At 41.7% G+C, this 22,395-nt stretch overlaps 1 protein-coding gene across 1 annotated transcript in view; it reads right to left on the bottom strand.

The window, feature by feature from the left end:
- Nucleotides 1–22,395, bottom strand: part of TTC6 (tetratricopeptide repeat domain 6) — a 258,723-nt gene that overhangs the window by 3,892 nt on the left and 232,436 nt on the right. Inside the window, exons 32-34 of the mRNA XM_030213691.1 lie at nucleotides 17,176–17,386; nucleotides 16,673–16,825; nucleotides 9,516–9,686 (exon numbers count right to left, since the gene is read on the bottom strand). Of these exons, the coding sequence (XP_030069551.1) occupies nucleotides 9,516–9,686; nucleotides 16,673–16,825; nucleotides 17,176–17,386 (535 nt within the window). The remainder of the gene's footprint in view (nucleotides 1–9,515; nucleotides 9,687–16,672; nucleotides 16,826–17,175; nucleotides 17,387–22,395) is intronic.

The raw sequence follows: 22,395 nt of genomic DNA, 5'->3' as shown, positions 1-22,395 counted from the left end.
ACTGCAGCCAGGCAGCACTCCGACGGTCCCTCCTTCCTTCCCGCTTTCAGCTCCCCGACTGGCAGCCCTCCTCCTCTCTGTTCCTGCCGCCTCCACCTCCTCCTCCCCCCCCCCCCCCCACGTGCATATGTTTTAACCCTTTTACTTTCCATGGCAGCGACGTCAGTGACGAAGAAGGCACTGCGGGGCTCGCCTCCGGGTCCAGCTTCTCCCTTCCTATTTCACACAGTGTCCCACCTTCTGCGATGATGCATTTCCTGTTTCTGCGAGGGCGGGACACTGTGTGAAGAGGGAAGGGAGAAGCTGAAGGTGAGACTGCAGCCCAACCAAGGTCGCTACCAGCCCAACCATCGCAGAACCATCCACCTCCCTCATCAGACCAACAGCCTCCACCTTTGCTGCTCCTTCGCCCACCAACACCAATACCAAGTCATCATGAAAATCCAGCATCTCCACCTACACTGATTCCCCAGTCACCACTCATTCCATCACCTGATCTACGTGACCAACTTGTGAACATACAGGTTCTAATCGGACAGTTAACTGCTCTTGAATCCTCAGATTTCTACGTCGTTCAGAACATATATCTTGAAGCTTCTAATCTTTTCTATGCCCTCCAGAACATCAACATTGAAGTTTCCAACCTACTTAGCAGCTTGCATCATTTCTTTCCCTCACAAGACTATTTAAATGCAACAAATTCCAGTCACTAATGACATTGCCTTGCAGCATAGCACCAACATCTGCGGCTCTTCAACGTGAACCTACTGTTGCTGACCTCTCAGTGCTTGGTGCAAGACGACTCCATCATCTTTTGTTTTCCAACTGCTCGTTTGAATATCATTGGACTTGTATGTTTTACTGTTTTGTGTGTGGGTATTGCATTTTTAATAATTGCACTGTTGGGTGTGGCTCTTGTTAAGTCAGACACCTCGTTAAAGGGTAATTGTATTGATATCATTTTCAATGGCAACTTTACCTTGTCAGCTGAAAACTCCACTGCCATATGGAATTTAACAGTTTTTCTAACTGTTGAAATTTCTACAGGGTCTTACATTATCCCTTTTGACAACTTCACTAGGTCTATTTCCCCTACCACAGACGTCCCCACATTGCCAGTTGGAACTTCCAAATTCCACGCTCAGTTCTCTCCCCACTAACAATTACGCTGTACTTCGTCCTAACTCTTCTTCTCCTGATAGTGACACAGCAACTACTACCTTTTCTACTGAGAACCCTACCCTATCTGAACTTTCCTCTACTTCTCCTGAGCCTTCTGCTTTGGCTGATATTTCTCTACTTTCCATTATAAGCTCTACTGTAACCAATACGGTTTCTGAACTGCCCAGTCCAGCTGTATTTACCCCCAGGTAACTCTCCTGACAATTCCACTCTGGCTAATTCTGCCTTCCCTGATGCTAATGGTTCACCCAGTGCGGCCCATTCCTGAATTGACTGTTTGGGAAATTGTGGCTGAATTCTTTCCATCCTTTGCTTTGCATTCTCTATAATCTTTGCTCTCAATTGGTTTCTATACTTTCACCAAAGGATACAATATTATCTAAGTCATTTGACCTAGCAAGCCTCGTATCCCTTCCATGGGTCTGCTCAGCCCTGAGCTAGACATTTTGTTTTCCTGTATCAACCATTACTTGATGCCGTAGAAAGTTCTGTAGCTATTCAGTAGAACACATAGGATTGCTGAGTGTTAAAAGATGCTAACTGATATGTAACCAATATATACTTGCAGAAATATATATATATAATATATATATATTTATATTTTAATCAGCTTATGGTAGAGAAATTTTAAGAACATAGCAATCGTAGTAATCATATATTTTTATGTAATCATGCGTTATCACATGTAATCCTGCTTTTAGATTTGTAGAAATAGCTTTTATGTAACAGATTTAACAGATGGACGTTTGCATAACCACAGATTTGAAAAAGTTTCAAGAGGGGTTACCTCCAGGTTTAGAAACAGGCCAAAGGGTTGGGTTGTGTAGAGGGGACACCATATTCCTCACCAATAGGCATGTGGTAGCACCTATGCATATACTTCTGTTTTTTTCCATGCACTCTGCACGGTACGGGTTCACTGAAGATCTCAGAGGCCAATACCCTCCCACACATTGTAGACTAACACCTTCTGGAATAGACGGTAGTAATCTAGACGTTCTTCTTTATGCTGCCCCCGCTGTGGGGACAGCAAGAGGGGAGCTGTATAAATATGGTACAGGCCTGAGGCCTACTACCTTGCTTGGGACCTGCTGGAAGAGCTTTGCCCAACCTAGGGGTTGCTGGGTAAGACAGGCCAAGGGAAGAATTGGTTTTAAAAGTACATTTTCTAAGCTGACTTTAGTTTGATAGTGTGGAGTGATGAAAATAGATTTTTGACCGCAGATATAGCTGGGAGGGACCTTGTGCCAAGTGCATGAGAAAAGCAGAAGTGAAAGAACATTGTGGCTAGAAGAAGACTGGCCATCTGCCGGATAAAGGTGGGGGACTTGTTCCAAGGATAAAATTATCAAAATCTGTGGTTAGGTGCCATCCGGCCACCTGGGCTACTTACGTAGGAATAGTTTTTTTTAGAGCTCCATAGAACCTAATGGAAGAAAAGGGTATAAATATGGTTGACATTGGTATGTAAAAAAGGACTTAGAGACTAGAGGCTGACCTGTGTCATCTCTGTCAAAGACCTCTTCATAAGAATACCTTGCTCCATTCCTATGCATATGTAATCTGACTTGGGTGAGTAATAAAATCTGAAATGGAACCTGTCATTCATCTTCCTTATTTATTACTTATAGGGAATTTGTTAATTTAATATGGATAGTGAAAAGATTAACCAGAATAAATGACAACCCCTTTGGGTCTGGTTGGGGAAATGTGCATCCCTAGACATAGTAACATAGTAGATGACGGCAGAAAAAAGACCTGCACGGTCCATCCAGTCTGCCCAACAAGACAACTCATGTGTGCTACTTTTTGTGTATACCCTACACTTTGATTTGTACCTATGCTCTTCAGGGCACAGACCGTATAAGTCTGCCCAGCACTATCCCCGCCTCCCAACCACCAGCCCCGCCTCCCAACCACCGGCTCTGGCACAGACCGTATAAGTCTGCCCAGCACTATCCCCGCCTCCCACCACCGGCTCTGGCACAGACCGTATAAGTCTGCCCAGCACTATCCCCGCCTCCCAACCACCAGCCCCGCCTCCCAACCACTGGCTCTGGCACAGACCCTATAAGTCTGCCCAGCACTATCCCCGCCTCCCACCACCGGCTCTGGCACAGACCGTATAAGTCTGCCCAGCACTATCCCTGACTCCCACCACCGGCTCTGGCACAGACCGTATAAGTCTGCCTAGCACTATCCCCGCCTCCCAACCACCAGCCCCGCCTCCCAACCACCGGCTCTGGCACAGACCCTATAAGTCTGCCCAGCACTATCCCTGACTCCCACCACCGGCTCTGGCACAGACCGTATCAGTCTACCCAGACAGACTCCTGATAGAGTTGTCTGGTCCATAATTGGTCCTTGGTTATTCACTTTAGATTGGAAGTTAGTGGGTTCAATGATTGGAGTCAGATGGGGTTGTTAACAGCCTTCCCCCACATAAGCCTAAATTGAGGGGACCTAGAACCCCAATAAATTCAACACGGAGACCACAAACAAAAGGAGAGCAAGCAAAACTCCCCAAAATATACACTGTGCCACAAGCACAGACAGAGAATCAGAGCTCAGCTGACAGGAATTAACTCTAGAGCGTATGCTGTAGGGAGAGGTAAGTTTAAATAGGTCTGACCTCTGACGTCTGCTGCTTCAGACATCAGCTCAATCCCTGACAGGCCAATCAGAAGCCAGTCATTCCCCTGCCTGTCTCAGTAGAATCATAACAGTGGTCAGTATTCTCAATGGAGAAGGGTAGATAGTGGGGTTCCCCAGGAGTCTGTGCTAGAACCGTTGCTTTTTAACATATTTATAAATGATCTAGAGATGGGAGTAACTAGTGAGGTAATTACATTTGCTGACCAGGGCTGGAGCAAAGTAAAACTTGCTGCTTGATTGGATTCAGCCTGTGATCCCTGCTGCAGGACGTCCAGGGCAGAAATCAAGAGGAGTAAAGTTAAAAGGATCATTTGGATGAATGAGGGAGAGCAAGCACAGGGAGCACTGCAGATCAGAAGGAGTTAATTTCACCAGGAACGGCAACTGAGTTGCTTCTTGGAAGTAGGAGATGACAAGGGTGTCTTAGAAGCTCCTTTAAAAAAAATCTTCAAAATTCGACATCTGATTTCATGTTCCTTTCCGATTAGTTTAATAAAATGGGGAAAGGTCTGGCCCTCTATAGTTTATGCATTTCCCAAGCCTCCATACTTTGCATCACAGAGGATGGCTTCTTATAAAAAACAGGATGAAAGTTTCCCAAGGCGCATGTCTGAATCTCTGCTCTACCAGGCTGATTCTTCCCTCCACCCCAATGAATTCTTCCCTCCACTGTGTTTCAGCTGTCATTTTTGCAGAACTGACAGCTCCTGACCACCATTTAAACTTTCCACGGTAAAGGTAAGGGCTGCTTTTGTGAATTGCTCGTAAAACAGCTGTGCATCGCTTTGCATGAACATCTCTATAGTAATTAGCTCATTATATTAACTTTGCATTCAATTTTCATTAGCTGCTATCGTGACAGTAAAAGAGCTCTCAGAACCTTTTTATACGTATCTCGTTGAACTCCGTGCTTGCTAAACCGGTGTAAAAACCATGTTGCTGGCTCTTTATATTTTTTGCAACTGGCCCTCAGTTTCCATCCTGTACTTTTGCATTGGGTAAGTCAAAATGACAACTTTTTAACAGCCTTCAAATCAAGACTATTTTTCTCTTATGTAATTGCCCCACCTAGTGGTACAAAGGTATACTCTCAGGCTCACTATAAATAAACTTCAAATAGCAGGGTTCTGGATTCATGTTACCTATCATCTAGTATAGCTGTAGCCATTTGTTTGTACGTTTGGCTCATGTTTTTCATCTGTATCTCAAGGCAAGTTACACTCAGGTACAGTAGAAATTTCCCTGTCCCTTGAGGGATCACAATCTAAGTTTATACCTGAGGTAATGGATGGTTAAATGGTTTAGCTAACATCACAAGGCGCCACAATGAACCATTACAAAATCAGTTCACATCTATACTATCTACTGCACCTGATTATTAACTCACCTTGTGCTTGGATTTGGAAAGACTAATAAACCCAAAATGCAAATCCACACTCCAGAAAGCTAAAACAGTTTTTAAGAGCAGACAGTGATAGGACTAGCGGAAGGTGCACTGCACTGGAAGAAGGGGTAATATGGAAGTGTTATGTCAGGACCCAATTTGTTTCTGGACTGAAAACAACCTTCAAGAAAAAATACTGATGCAAACATGCATCATCAGAAGACAACTAGAGAATCTATGAATTTTGAGAGCTGGAAATCCAGGAAAGAGGGTGGGAATGGAGCATCTCCTAGTTATGGCCAGCTGACCAGCATCTGTAATAGAAGCACTTTAAAAAGATAGTTTTCAGACAGCATGGGAAAGAAAATTTCATCTGCTGAAGAAACTACACTACTTAGGAGAATGAAAGAAAAATGCACCAGGAGAAGGGCAAAAGAAATTAATCCTTCCTCTTCTGGGAAAAGTCAGGACCATTGGATAGTCAATACGTGGGAACTGCAAAGCTCCCAGTAACATGTCAGATATTCCATATAAGGGATTATGAACAAGGTCTTTTTACTTAGAACCAAAACAAGACTGCACTAGGACTTTCACAAGCAACAGACAAGGCAGGAGCTGTCTGGAGTGCTGTGACACCACTGTTGTCATTACAGTGGAGGCAGAAGTAAGCTCCCGTCCAGTCACATCTTTGGAAAGCAGTGGCTGGATTACTTGGCACCCTATTTAGTCCAGCAATGGTTTTGGCCTGCACTGCCAAGAGTCAAGGCTTTTTCTGAAGCAAGGGTAGCCCATCATATTAGTATAGGTTTTATTACTTTTGATTATTGTTATACTAAAGGACCTAGAACTGCCCCATTTGAACCTATTGTTGATTGAAATTCATCATCCTCTGTCTGTACTAGAGGAACTGTTAGATAAATACACCTTTCAAAAAAACATTAATTACTACAAGATTCTATGGATTATGGGGGGAATTCTGTATATGATGCAGAACGTTAGGCGCTATTTACGCGCCAAATTTTCAGTGTGACAAAAGTGTTCTTACGGATGAAAAGTATTAGAATGGGGCAGAAATGGCAGAGCCACAGAAAAACACATGTGCCCATTTATAGAATAGCACCTGATCCCACATGGATCTGCAAAGGTAAGTGACCATGGGGAAGAACATGGACAGGCCAGGGGTGTTCCCTTAAAATGTGTGCAGTGTCATGGAATTTGGGGGATCCAAGCCCACCTTGTGTGCTGGGATTTATACCTGGTTTCAGTTGGTGTAACTCCTTACATTCAACACTGAGCATGAATCTCAGTGCCATGTGCTATTCGATAAAGGGTGCTGATCCCAGAAAGCCCATTACAGAATACTATTCAGTGCCGGTTTTTTTTCAGTGCTGAATTTTGAGCACCATTTATAGAATTTCTCACTGTATGTGTAGGCCCCCAGCCACACAGCCATCTACAATACTGTATCCTTTATATGTGGCTATCCCTGGGGGAACAGAATACTCTGTTGAGCTTCCCAGTGACACCGAATTGCTTTTAATCACTGCCTAACATACAACATACAAAATACGTATTTAAAATTCTCTGTTTGAATATGCAATACCTAATTTTAGGGTTGTCGGAATGAATAGCATAGTGGATAGTATGAAAAATTGAAAGTCCTGGTGAAAACGCATTCAACCATACAGCTGGGTCTGCTCAGTAGACTGTATTGCAAGAATTAAACAGAAGCTGGATCTGTCCTAGTGAAGATGCAGGCATCAATGACTGGGTCTGACTGAAACATTAAGCAGAGGATTAGGTGGCTGGATGTGCTTGCAACAGTCATGCTGGTACTGGTAGCTATTTACATTATTATGAAGACAAAGCTTTGTGAACAGACATTTATTTATAGCATTTATATCCCACACTTTCCCACCCATGGGCAGGCTCAATGTGGCTTACATTAGTTCAAAAAGGCTAACATCAGTGTAAAAAGGCTTACATCAATCTAGTAACAAACAATCAGATACATTAAGGGTGAAGTAGTTGGTGAGGAAAGACAGAGGGGAAGAAAAGAGAAAGGTGCAGAAGAATTCAATAAGGCTGCATAACAGTAACAGTTCAGGAGTCACTAATGCAATGCGGGACTGTAGCGTAAGCTTTTCTAAATAAGGTGGTCTTCGGTGATATTCTGAAAGCCTGTTTTTCGGAAGTAGTTTTAACTGGGAAGTAGTTTTAACTGATTTGGGTAAACCATTCCACAATCGTGCGCTGATATAGGGAAAGGTAGATGCGTAGCTGGTTTTATACTTGAGGCCACTACATGTGGGGTAGTGGAGATGTAAGTAAGAACGAGAAGATTTGTAAGAATTCCTGGGTGGTAAGATGATAAGATTATCCATATAAGCTGGAGCTTCGCCATAGAGGATTTTATGCACCAGGGTGCAAATTTTAAATGTTATACGATCCTTGACAAGTAGCCAGTGCAGTTTTTCACGTAATGGTCTGGAACTGACGAACTTCGATTTACCATAGATCAATCTTGCAGCTGTGTTTTGAACAGTTTGTAAGTTTTTGAGAAGCAGTTCCGTGCACCCTGCATAGATTCCATTGCAGTAATCAAGATGACTTAAAACTAGCGACCGCACTAAATTGCAAAATACTTCTCTAGGGAAAAAAGATTTTATATGCTTTAATTTCCAAAGAGTGAAGAATATCTTTTTGACGGTTGCGTTTGTTTGTTCTACCAGCGTTAGATTTCTATCAAGTATTACTCCTAGAATTTTCAGAGACTCAGAGATTGGCAGGACAAGCTCAGGTGCAATTAAGGTGGTGGGATTGAACTTGTTATGGGGTGAGGTAAGTAGAAGGCAATGAGTTTTCTCTGTGTTGAGTTTCAATTTAAAGGAGTTCGCCCAAGCACGCACGGTGTGTAATCCAAGTCTGATGTTGTCAGCTATTTCGGTTAAGTCGTTTCTAAAAGCAATGTAGACTGTGATGTCATCCGTTCACGTAGATGAATGGATTGAGACCAAGTTTGGAAAAAGCTACGGCCAGAGGAGTTAGCATTATGTTGAATAGTGTTAGGGAAAGAGGCGAACCCTGTAGCACACCACAGTCAGCTGTCCAAGAAAGTGACAAACTTGCTCTGACTTGGTAGGATCTGGAAGTTAGAAAGCCTTTTAACCATTTAGTACATTGCCGCTGGTTCCGAAATGACATGTGACATAAAGGGGGCTGGAGGGCGACAGAGTGATGTATGCTTATCTGCCTAAGATGGATGATCACAGAAATAAAAAAACCCCAAGGGAAAATATGATAACTTTTTTCATTGGATCAACTTAATACATTTTTTGTCAAGATTTCAAAGGCACAACCTTCTTCTTCAGGTCATGTATGAGCAAAAGATGAAATTATCAAACTATAAATAAGTGAAATAGGAAAGGCATTCCAAGGAGTCTGGAGAGAAAGTGGACTAACTCGGCAACCACACTACCTTATCCGAGATGGTTGAGTACAACTGAGGAATACATCAAAAAATTATCTGGGATAAGAATTAATATATTTCAAGTGATAACGCTCTAAAGAAGAATAACCTTGCAGTATGGACAGAGATAAGTATATAATTAGTTACTACTTATATTTGCATGTTTTTCACCATTATCAACTCTGTTATTATATTACTACACTATTTAAATATGAGGTTTTGCAAAGGATCTACAAACACATCATGTGATGCACCTGAATGACCTTAATGTATTACTGTGTACATCTTAGTACACTTATGTTTTGCTGAATTGCTGGCACATTGGGATTGGGCCATCATTTAATCGAGCAGTGGCTTGCAGTTGGGCGTCCTTCCCCTGATGAAGCTTGACCCGGCGAAATGGGACCGTTGGGGAGGCCCTCAGTTTAAGCTGCAACAAGCTAAGTAGCCTTGCTCTATATTGTGGCTGTTTTTTTTGCATTACATTATATTTATATATGTACAGTTGTGTGAACACTGAGGAAGGAGGTTGGTACGGTGACAATATATGTAATCTTATTAACATGTAATCTTATTAATTAAGATCAAGATTAAGTTGTTACCAGTCTGAGGTCCTCTCCTTCATTTATGATCAATTCATTTTCGTGCAATAGTATGATTTGATCCGCTATTTTTTGTTGGAATATTTTCAAATTGAGCGGAGTTTTTTTCCCATTGATTTTTGGTACATCTTAGTAACAAATACTCAGAAATAATGTATGAAAAGGAATCAATAAAAAGCTGTTTTTATCTTCCCATAATGAGATAATGGATATTTATGCATACCTGTGAGAACTGTCTGTTACTGAAGTACATATTTGCTGCATTGAAATAAGCCAAAGGATAGCTAGGGTTAAGTACAATGGCTGCTTGATAGTCCTTCATAGCATTAGGTAGGTGTCCCATGAATTGGTTTATGATGCCACGATTTGTAAGCAGCTCTGCTGTGGTTATGAGCTGAAAAGAAAAAATAAGGACTCCACATTAATCAGGGAAAAACTAGAAAACACATATGTATTCAGAGAAGGTCATTTTCTTAGAGCAGGGATCTCCAAGTTGCAGGCCAGATGCTATCTGTGGAGTAGGTTTTTCTGATACTTCCATGCTCTTCCTATCCCCAGATCAGATGTGGCCCACAGAACCAGAACTGCAACTTGTAAGTAACATGTTTTTTTTTTTGTCTATGTGCTTCATTTCTACCTTTTCCTCATTATCTCTTTGGCACTTCTGGGACTGTATGGGACATAGCAATACAGTCTCAGAAAAAAAGAATGCAAGAGGAAAGGGAAGGCAAAGCGGTTAGAGAGGGAATGACAATGAGAGAGAAAAGAGTTAAAGGAAGGAGAGGAAGCAAGAATGGAAATAGAGGAAGGGGAATGGGAGGAGCAGCAAAGGGATAGGCAAGTGTATGGGAGTGTGTGAGTGAGAGCAGATGTACCAAAAACATACCCCATCTTGCCATCCACCTACCTCCCACTTGCTCAAGGGCTAGATGCTGGGGAGAGAAGGGAAGCAAGGAGTGAGTTTCTGTCATACTCCTGGGATCCCTGCCTACCTCTTTCCTCTGCATTTAAAAATCACTGAAATGGCCAGACTTGGCCCCACCTTTCTCCCCTCAATAAACTTGATTTGTCCTTGATTTGTTCTATAGAAACCTATGGAACTTTGGAAGGCTAAGTGCTTTGAAAATATACCTCTTTAAGGGTGCTGTGAACCAAAAAGGTTTGGGAACCCCTGCAATAGCCAATTAAATAAAACATAAGTATAGTTTATCACAGTATATTGGTGTCCACTGTATTGCCATGAACATGAACATTGTATAAGCATGTCTTGTATTGCTGTTAATAAAGATAAATTACAAAAAAAAAAAAAGCTTGCACACAGTATTCAATATCAATAAAATACAACCCAACCCTCCACACCCACTCCCGCCCATAGATACCATAAGTTTGCTTTAATAAACAAGGTTTAAGCTTACAGTTGAATGCCAATCACTAACATTCTCAGGGCTACTGATTCTATAGGCTGGGTACAACATAAGAAAAAGTTCTCTTGCACGTTCAAGGTACTTGACAATCTTTGGCAGCCTATGCGATCTCAACACTCAAACTAGACATAGCAGTACAGTCGGCCCTATAAATAAACAGGACCAATACTGGCCTTAAATGCCAAACACAAGATCATAAAATGTTTATATTCATAGTAACATAGTAAATGACAGCAGATAAAGACCTGTACGGTCCATCCAGTCTGCCCAACAAGATAAACTCATTTTACATGGTATGTGATACTTTATATGTATACCCAAGTTTGATTTGTCCTTGCCATTCTCAGGGCACAGCCCAAACAAGTGTGCCCAGCACTCTTCTTGTACTAAGTTCTGATGCTAACGTTGAAGTCCCTTAAAACTTACACTCCAGCCCATCCCTATCTATTCAGTCACGATCCGGGTGTAGACCGTAGAAGTCTGCCCAACACCGGTTTTGTTTCCCAATTACCAGCGTCGCCACCTAATCTCTGCTAAGATTACACGGATCCATTCCTTCAAAACAGGATTCCTTTGTGTTTATCCCACGCATGTTTGAATTACATTACCGTTTTCATCTCTACCACCTCCTGCGGGACGGCATTCCACATATTCACCACCCTCTCCGTGAAAGTTCCTGACATTACTCCTGTCTGCCCCCCTTCAACCTCAATTCATGTCTTCTAGTTCTACCGCCTTCCCGTCTTCGGAAAAGGTTTGTTTGCGGATTAATACCTTTCAAATATTTGAACATCTGTATCATGTCACCCGTTTCTCCTTTCTTCCAAGGTATACATGTTCAGATCAGCAAGTCTCTTCTCATACGGATTGCAATGCAAATCCCATACCATTTTTGTAGCTTTTCTTTGCACCGCTTCCAGTCATTTTACATCTTTAGCAAGATATGGCCTCCAAAACTGAACACAATACTCCAAATGGGGCCTCACCAATGACTTGTAGAGGGGCAGCAACACCTCCTTTCTTCTTCTCCCTCTCTATGCAGTCTAGCATCCTTCTGGCCATGGCCGTCGCCTTGTCACATTGTTTCTTCACCTTCAGATCCTCAGACACTAACATCCCAAGGTCTCTCTCCTGAGTCAAGCTTACTAATCTCCACTAACAACAAACGGAGTGCTTTTCTAACAGTAACATTATGATCCTAAAAATGGGTTCCCATCAATAGATGATTTGCTACATTCTAAATAACTTGTAGTCATTGCAGTAATTTAACACATAACCCTGTAAAACGGTGCTTTGCAGTGGTCTTACACATGAAGTTACTGCAGAATGGATAAACAAAATCAGTTGGCTCTGTTGCCTCATAAGGTAATCATTAATATATGAATTTTCACACATTAGTTGCCTACAGAAAGTAAGAACGACAACAATAATTAGCTCTAGATTCCATGTAAATTAGGTCACTGCAAGAAGACCACCATTAATATGAAAGTGCACAGTACATAGCATCACTTAAGTCATAGATAAACCAGGCGGAAAACAACATTTCTGTCTTATCAGAATTAAATGTAAGTTTCCTAGTCTTTACCCATGCCACAATTGCAGACAGACATGAATTTATTGCCCTCCAAAAGTGCATATAACTGTACATCATCTGCAAACAACTAGCATGCAATCAATATATAGATTTTAAATAAAGAATGAAGGGCAGGGGATTTAAAACAGTACTTTGAAGGACTCCCCACATCATCAGTGGCGTACCAAGGGGGGGGGGGCGGTGGGGGCGGTCCGCCCCGGGTGCACACCGCTGGGGGGGTGCCGCGGCGCGCACCTGCTCTGAGATTACTGATTTCACGCGTTCGCTGCAGCTCCCTCTGCTCTGCCCTGGAACATGTTACTTCCTGTTCCGGGTCAGAGGGAGCTGCAGCGAACGCGCGAAGTCAGGGAACTCTGAGCAGGCGCGCGCTGCGGCACCCCCCCAGCGGTGTGCACCCGGGGGGGGGGGGGCCGCGCTGCATTGGGGGGGGGGGGGGGGGGCGCCGCCCCGGGTGTCCGCCCCCCCTAGGAATGCCACTGCACACCATAATTTGGCTTCAAACTAAAATCCCCCAGGGCTCCTTGCTGAATTCTCCCTTGGAGGAAAAAAAAAAAAAAAAAAAGAGTCAAACCATGGCAGAACAAATTCTCTAAACTTAGCCTCCTCCAAACACTTTAGCATATCGAATACTGATGAAAAATCCACTAAGATAAGACAAGATGCTATGTCATTATTGGCATTCCACATACATCAATATCACACAAGCAACAAGGTCTCAGTATCATGACTTTGTCTAAAATCTGACATTCATTGAAGAAGAATGTTCTAGAATTTGGCAGCTAAGATTTAAAGTTATAGAATACAGGGTCATGCATTTGGGCTGCAAAAACTTGAAGGAATGGTACATTTTAGGGGGCAAAGAACTTTTGTGCATGAAAGAGGAGCCGGACTTGGATGTGATCATATGTGATGACCTTAAGGTGGCCAAACAGGTAGAAAGGGTGACAGCAAAAGCTAGAAGGATGCTTGGGTGCATAGGGAAAGAAATGGCCAGCAGGACAAAGGAAGTGATGATTCCTCTGTATAAGACACTGGTGAGACATCATTTTGTGTACAATTCTGGAGACTGCACCTTCAAAAAGATATAAACAGGATGGCGTCAGTCCAGAGGGTGACTACTAAATTGGTCAGTGGTCTTCATCATAAGGCAAATGGGGAAAGATTTAAAAATCTCAATATGTATACACTTTAGACAGTGCAACTTTTCTAGCAGATCTCTGAAAGCCTTTAGAGTGTTTCAGACTGCCTAGAGCTCCAGGAGGTTGATCTGAAGATTTGTTTCCTGGGTGGACCAAACACCTTAGGTGTGAAGCCAATCTACATGAGCTCCCCATCCTAGGAGAGATGCATCCATTGTCAGCACTTTTTGTGGCTGAGGAATTTGGAATGGAAATCCCAGAGTCAAACTGGATCGAATGGTCCACCACTGAAGAGCGCATACAAGCTCTGGGGACACTGTGCAATGTAATAATAAAATATCTAAAATGTTACAAGTGCCGTGTTATAAAATGATGCACTTAGTGTTTATATATGTGACATTGCTGTGCCATGATGTTGTTTTGATTGCAAGACGTTTTGTATATAGTATTTTTTATAAACACGTTGCACTAGTCATGTCAATACACAATGTAGTGTCAATACCCCCTATGATACCTAAACTAATGTCATATTATTAGTCTTGATCCGCTCTAATTTTATTTTTTGCTTTTTATTAATTCTTTTTGATTTATGATTATAGGGATTCCCGTTTTAGCTGGTTTTTTCTTGACTTTTATGCACCATATTTGCCCCTTTACGAAGGTTTCAAATTAGGTATGTGCCTTTTATTATCTCATTTATAAATTTTTGTATACATATTTGTATTGAAGTTCGTAATCTATACCAGTGCCCTTGCTTTGCTGTTACGTGATGTCAGATTTCATTATGCTTTTATATATATGTTTATATATGTTTATATGCACTGTCATACAATTGTTGCATTATATATACTTCTTTTATATATATATTTTCTTATATATGCTCTTTTATGTACATGTATTTTGTGACATCCCCACCACCTCCTCTTGTGAGAGGAGGCTCCAACCTCTAGATCCGAGGTCCCTCTTTCACTCAGGGTGAGCTGGATTTTAGTATGCAGATTATATGCAAATTAGTATCATACCCCTTTCGGCTCGGGGTGACCTGCTTCTCAAAAGGCAAACACAGTCAGGTCTCACCAACAGAATATTATTCATACAAAACTTTATTTCAGCCCCTAGGGCACACTTCCTTTAGCTCCACAATACTTTGGGGCCTTCTATCCCCAGGCTTTGCAGCCTGCTTCTCTCAGTACAGCAATACTTTGGGGACTTCCAACCCCAGGCTTTGCAGCCTGCCTCTCTCTGTACTTGGACACACAGTTCTTATACTTAAAGCTCAAGGGCCTTCTTACCCCAGCCAGTTTCCTTTCTTTATACACACAGTTCACCACCAGTCCATAGGGCTCCACCAGTATTTTCCATGGGGATCTTTCTGCATCAGCTCCCAGCTCTCTGCTTCAGCTGCTAGCTCTCCTCTCTCCCTCACACTCTGGTGGGGTCTTAAGTGGTTAATGGCTAAACAGGACCCAGCCCATAACCTGCTGCACCTGTTTCCTCCTCCAGGACTCTCCTCGGTCCTAGCGACCTCCTGCTATACATCCCCTTACTGGCTCCCTTTAGGGACTCACCCAGCCCTTCTCCCTGGACATTTTAGGGGAACAGCGCCCTCTAGGGGCCTAACCAGGGTAGGACAGCCTCATACTTATCACAATATATATATATTATTTATATTGGACAGTGCGTATCGATACGTTTATTCATGTAATTATTCTAGTATACTCTCTATGTATACCTAGTAATATTCCATATTTTATTAATTGTTTTTTGTCAATTTATATATTTGATATATTATGTTCGTATGTGTGTTATATTTTATTTATTATGATCTATGATAATTATTATATATTTGTTCATTGTAGCCCCTGACGCAGCCCTAGGTGGGCGAAACACAGCCTGTGTCGGGCGATTTGTTCATACACGGTATCTTCAATAAAATCTTTTTGTTGTGACATTGATCTGCTGGCTTTCTTTCCCAAGTCGTATGGGACGGACACTTTTACTGTGGCAATGTTCTGCTGGAGCCAGTCAAAAATTCATCCCTTGCTTTGACTGGGAAGCAGCAGGGGCCTTAGGCACACGCTGTTGACATGAATGAGCACACTGGGGCTGAGCCTGAACAGGTTGGCGAGCCAAGGGGTTATACTTATGCCTCTGATAGTAATAGGAACTCCTCCTTGTTTTGCTAAAAGTCCACCTAGCTCAGGAGAGATAAGATATGGTATCAGTATGTTTTTTTGATTTGGTCAGTGACCTCCTCAACCTTCTCTCCAAAAAGGTTATCCCCCCAGCATGGGGTATCTGCTAACCTCTGCTGAACAGAATGTTCCAAGTCAGAAACACGCAGCCATGAGAGTCTGCGTATTGCTATACTCTGAGCAGAGATCCTGGATGCCACATCAAAAGTGTTGTAAGTGCCCCTGGCCAAGAACTTTGACATGCCTTCTGCTGCTTGACCAACTGGCGAAGTGACTCGGCCTGCTCTAGAGGGAGCATCTTAGCCAGGTCCGACAACTTGCACGCCTGGTACATCTTCCTCCCAAAAGAATCCAGGGTTCTAGCTTCTCTACCTGGGGGTGCCAAAGCACAGTCCCTGGAACTCCTGGCTCTTTTGAGAGCAGATTCCACCACCATGGAATTCTGAGGCAACTGAGGCTTATCAAAACCAGGTGCGCTTTGGATCCAATACTGGGTGTCAATCTTCTTGGACATGACCCGAACCGACAGAGGAGACTCCCAGTTCCTAACGAGGACTTCCTGGAGTACCTTGTGGACATGGACAGTTACAGCCTCCCTAGGAGGAGACATGTAGTGTAGGACCTCACGCATCTTAGCCCTAGGCTCATCCTCCACTTTCAAAAGAAAGGGAATAGCATCAGCTATTTTCCTTAAGAAAAGAAGGGAATGAAAGGCTCTCCAGAGGCTTTTCCCTCCCCTTTTCTTAAAATAAAAAAAAGAAAACCCAAATATAAATAACAAAACATAAAACATATATTTTTGAAAAAACTCATTAAGGGAGATTTATGCATGTACTTGTTAAAATCCCTGTGGTTATTACACAATAGAAGAGTATTTGTTGGTTAATTGATTTGGTCTCTTCTGTCCTCTACATGTTTTGGATTATAATATTCATAACATAACACTTCTTTATATTTTCTACACAATGAAGCATGAAGTACAAATACTAGAATATATGCTGCTAGAAATGTCAATTAAATAATTTCACCTTTAAAGCTGCTGATATATCTTGAAATGCAGCAAATGTATCTCCCATCTGCAGATTAACCAGAGCTCTTGCCTCATATCCAAGGTAACATTTTGGATCAAGATCAAGAAGAACTGTAAACTGGTGCCAAGCTTTCTGGAACTTTCCTTCTATCTGCAAATACATTTTAAAATTTTTGACAAAATATGTACTACATACAATTAAAAACATCAGAATCAAAACATATTTGGCAAATGTGGTTGTGTTACCAGTATTATTATGGGTATTGTCATACTGTCCCAAAAAACTATTTCAGCTCTATCCTTGTGTGTGAAAACTTTGCTTTTGGTAGTCATTCTGCAGAGATCCAAACAGAATGCTTATTAATGTGCAATGTAATTTCAAGCATAAAGACCACCAACTTATTTTACACAGTTCTAGACAGACAGATATTCCTGCAGTACAGACAGCTTCAATCTTTTCAATTATCCACTGCCACATGCCAAGCTATCTTCATACATTACCTGTAAGCTATATCCCAGGCATATGCGGGCTTTTATATACAGTGGATTTAGATGCACTGCTCTCTGGAAGTCTCTTTGTGCAAGTTTAATTCCCCTTGGGTCACTATATTCCATATAGGAATTGCCTCGGGCAACGTAGGCCTCCAGAAACATAGGGTCAGACTTCAAAACCTGGTTATGTTCATTCACTGCTTCTTCAAACTGGCAAAGTCTAAAAGCAAATAAGAGGTGATTTTCAAGTTTAATACTTTACTATACACTGGAAAAAGATTTTAGATGCTATCCTGATGGTTCAGGAATAGCACTCTATGGGGTTAATTCTCTAAGGAAGTCGATAAGGTTAGGTTGGCATATATGCACGTAAATGCCAATAATCTGGCTATGCACTACTCTTCAATAGTGTATACTTTTGCAGATAGGTATTCACATTGGCAGAGCCTGGTTGGAATGAGGATGGGGTGCACTCCTATGGGGGCAACTTAAATAATATTAGAAGATGCATGTGTATCTCCCAACCCTAGGTGTCAGCATTTACACCAGCTCTATATGGTTAGTCTCATGCCTAACCATATAAATATATATGTATGTACCCAGTTATGCTAGTATTCTATAAAGGAAAGTAGGAGCCTCTGGCATCTAAATCTTAGTGCCCCCCCCTATAGAATTGCTCTCCACATGAGTACCTTTATAAAAGAGCACCTAGGATGTGAAGAATCCTAAAAAAAAAGAAAGATGACATATGTACTTATGAGGGTAATATTCCACGCAACAATGATTTTGCTACTGAGAGAAAAACATGTGATTTATACTAAACTGAACCCGCCGATCAATTAGGAGGGACATTTCATCTACATTTTCCCTGCAAATGTGTTGTTAGACTGAGTCAAGTAAAATATGTATTTCTGGAATCTCAACAATTAACAACATTTATATCAGCTAGAAGACCAATAGCTGGAGTTTAAATTTATGCTCTGTTCATATATGCCGCATATTTTGATTTAGAGACTTGTGACAATCCTGCATTTGATTCTTAGAATCCCCTTATTTTTGGTCTTGAGTGTTTATTTCTTTAAATTTATTTCACTTTGTACTGTTAGTGTTGTAACTTAACACTTTTCTTAAACAAGATTTTTTCTTGTAAAGTAATTTGAAATATCAATTTAAAAAAAAATAAAAAAATAAATTGAACCCGCCGATTCCAAATATGAACTCCAAATTTGCCTGACACGTCTAGATTTTAAGTTATACATGCAAAGCCTATTCACTTATAATATTAATGCATTATATATTGGAAATATTCCAACGGACGCGCCCAGACAGGTCTATTGGCTGATGTCAGCAGTAAGTATATAAGGCAAGATGGATAGACACAAATGTGTTAACGATCCGGACAATTTCTGCTACATATGTGGCAAATACACTGATCAGCGCAAGAATCTGACAAAGCGAGTGCGCCTTGCTTACAAGTATTACTTTGACTGTCAAATTGGAGATCAAGATAAAAGCTGGGCACCTCATGTTTGTTGCACTGTGTGTTACTCTGGGCTAACGCAGCGGTTGAATGGTAAAAGGAAAGGAATGGCTTTTGCACTGCCGATGATTTGGCGTGAGCAGAAAAATCACCAGACTGTTATTTTTGCATGACTAAAATCGCCGGATATTCAAAGAGAAACAAGTCACAAATTGTGTATCCTAACTGTGAGTCTGCTCTTAAACCAATACCACACGATGTAGAGAATCCAGTGCCTGCCCCTCCCGCAGCAGGAATGGCAATTGAAACTGACGCTTCTGATCCTGAAGAAGAAGATATTAATTGGCATGATGTATTTCCTGATCCAGAACAACTGGAGGGTCAGCCGCACTTGCTGAGCCAATAAGATTTAGATGATCTGGTAAGAGATCTGTCATTATCTAAAGAAAAGTCCGAACTGCTAGCTTCTAGACTTCGGGAATGGAATTTGCTACAACGAAGCACCACAACGTCACACTTTCATCATCGACACACCAAGTTAGCTGCATACTATGAAATGGAAAGCAATGTCTGTTTCTGTACTGATGTAAATGGTCTTATGATGGAGTTAGATGGTACACATGTTCCCGATGAATAGAGGCTATTCATAGACTCTAGCAAAACGAGTTTGAAAGCTGTCTTGTTGCACAATGGTAACGAAAAACCATCTGTTCCATTGGCTCATGGGGTTGGAATGAAAGAGACCCATGCTTCTATGGAGTTAATTTTGAAAATGATCAAATACCCTGAACATAATTGGAATATTTGTGCTGACCTGAAAGTGGTAGCACTGCTGCTTGGCCTACAGTTAGGGTACATGAAGCATATGTGTTTCTTGTGCCTATGGAACAGTCATGATGACAAAAATCATTACAAAATAAGACAGTGGCCTCTCACTCTCGAGCACACAGTTGGTCGGTACAATGTATAACACAAATCACTGGTCGATCCACTTCAAGTTTACCTTCCACCACTTCACATTAAACTTGGTTTAATAAAACATTTTGTAATTGCACTTGATCTTGATGGAAATGGTTTCCAGTATTTGAAGGAGATGTTTAGCACACTGAAAACTGAGGCTAAAATAAAGGCCAGAATTTTTATTAGCCACGAAATCAAAAAACTAATGCATGATGACACATTCAGAACAAAACTCAACCCTCTGGAACTTGCAGCTTGAGATGCATTTGTGCTAGTAGTGCAGAACTTCCTTGGGAACAGATGGGCTGAAAATTATGCTGAACTAGTACACAACATGCTTAAAGCATATGAACAACTTGGCTGCCGAATGTCATTGAAAATGCATTTCTTACATTCCCATCTTGACTTTTTCCCACCCAATTTGGGACACGTAAGTGACGAACATGGAGAGAGGTTCCATAAAGACATTTCTACAATGGAGAGCAGATATCAAGGCCGCTGGAATCCCAACATGATGGGGGACTACTGCTGGTTTTTGCAACGGGAAAATATGACCGGTCACAAATGCAAAAGCAGATGCCTCAAGCACTTTTAACAGTACTGGGCCTTGCTGAAGTAAGACTTTTAAACTGGAATAAGAGACTTTTTTGAAATGTTGTTATTCCATTACATTTTCATATACTGTTTACTACGAAAACTTTGATGTAGATCAGGTAATTGTTGGAGTAAAACTCGTTCTATAAAAAATTATTCAATGCTTTCCAAGTGCTTAATTAATTTGGGCAAACTTATGCACAACAAAATTTCCTGACGTGTTACAATTATTCTGACTTCGGATTTGGAATACGCACACTGAATTTAGTATGGGACAAATGGTTTTTGCCCAGTAGCAAACAAAAAAAGTTTTTTTTGTTGTGCTGTGAATTGGTCACTTCCTTTTAGGCTCCCCAATGCCACACAGTGAGATACTACTCTATAATGGCATTTGGGCACCCAGATTACCTTACAGAATACTAGCATAACCTGAGATCAGGGTGCCTAAAATCAATGTGACCACATTTATTTTATTTTTTGTTACATTTGTACCCCGCGCTTTCGCACTCATGGCAGGCTCAATGCGGCTTACATGGGGCAATGGAGGGTTAAGTGACTTGCCCAGAGTCACAAGGAGCTGCCTGTGCCTGAAGTGGGAATCGAACTCAGTTCCTCAGTTCCCCAGGACCAAAGTCCACCACCCTAACCACTAGGCCACTCCTCCACATTTACACCAGTCACAGACCTAACACAACTGCAGATGCCTAAATGTGGCAAGAGCATACGTATCTTACAGTAAGTGGTTCACCTAAGTGACAGCACTGCTTATGACCCTTCCATGTGAATGACCCCCTTGCATTTAAACATTATAGTGTTTATTTTGAAAGCAGATGGACATCTTAAAATGCCTAAAAAAAAAAACAAAGATTCATCTGCTAAAAATATCCAAGTCCTGATTTTGGAGTCAAAATTTCAGATGTTTCACATCTCAGTTCATCTAAATACAAGTCCACAACATGCAAGTAAATTTCTCTCCATGCTGTCACAGGAAAAGACTTCAGATACTCAGTGCTCACTGTTTTTTATTGAACAGTGGACCACGCTTCTCAGAGTTTACTTTTGAAATTTGACTTTCTTTTGTAAACCAGCTGGCGAGCATCCTCACAAGTCAAGAACCTCGCTTTTTATGCTCATTATTCAAAATTCTTTTTGAAATTTTTGTTTGTAAAATTTTGTATTTTATAATGAAAATAAACAGGCACTTAGCTGCTCTTGCACTAGAACTAGTGGGTACGCCCGACAGCGAGCTCCTGTTTCGCTGGTGCTTCATAAGGAGCTGAACCCATAGTTTTCTACAACGCCCTGATCAGCAGAGAGGTTTTTCCCACTTTTTCCCAGCAGCGGGAGGCAGGAAGCTGCAATACAGGTATGCCCATCTGATTTGGAAGCGCAGATGGATCCTGAACGAGACCTTTGTGCATCTGGCTATGAGCCAGGAGACATAGGATATTGAAGGTAATGAAATGAAAAGCCGAAGAAATGACATGTGAATAAAGATAGCCTATAACGAGAAACTAGATAGCAAGGGCTTCTGGACTGGTCTGGTAGAACTAAATGAAAAAAATTTTCAGGTAAGACAATTTCCCCTTCCTTTGTATCCATACCAGACCAGACCAGTCCAGAACAAATGGGATGTAGCAAAGCAGTGTCCCCATCAGGGTGGGACTAAAAGAAGAGGAAAAAACACAAGAAAATATAGGTCTAATGTCTTACAGAGAGCATGCTAGGCCCGAGTAAAGCTATGAAAGGATCAACCTGCATAATGCAAGAATAGGATCCCTGAGCAAGGTATCTTCTAAAGATACCCTAGAAGTGCTAACAGTGTCACTTGGTGAAGGAAGGTGGTGAATGATAACTGAGGTGAACGTCCATAGAGCAAAACTGTGAGACAGAATGCCATACACAGCCATGAAATCATAGGAAGGATGCTAGAACAATGTGGGCAGGAAAGGAACCAAAGATCCAGGAGCTACCGTGGAGAATAAACAAGCACAAACGTCTATGAGGTTTGATAGGCCAGTAAGTCTTGGAACCCAAACACCTGAATTTTGAAGGTCACAACTTCTGCATCATATAGAGGTGAAGCTGAGGCAAAGAAACCTCCAGGAGCTCCAAACTAGATGACCTGAGCCATATGGAAGTCCTGGCAATTTGCTGAATGAAACAAGTAAAAGGAACAGTGGCTCCAAGGGTCA

The sequence above is a fragment of the Microcaecilia unicolor genome, chromosome 9 (genome assembly GCF_901765095.1).
Source record: "Microcaecilia unicolor chromosome 9, aMicUni1.1, whole genome shotgun sequence".
NCBI lineage: Eukaryota > Metazoa > Chordata > Amphibia > Gymnophiona > Siphonopidae > Microcaecilia > Microcaecilia unicolor.
Note: the sequence above shows the minus strand (reverse complement) of the source record. Positions and strands in the feature narration are given on the sequence as shown.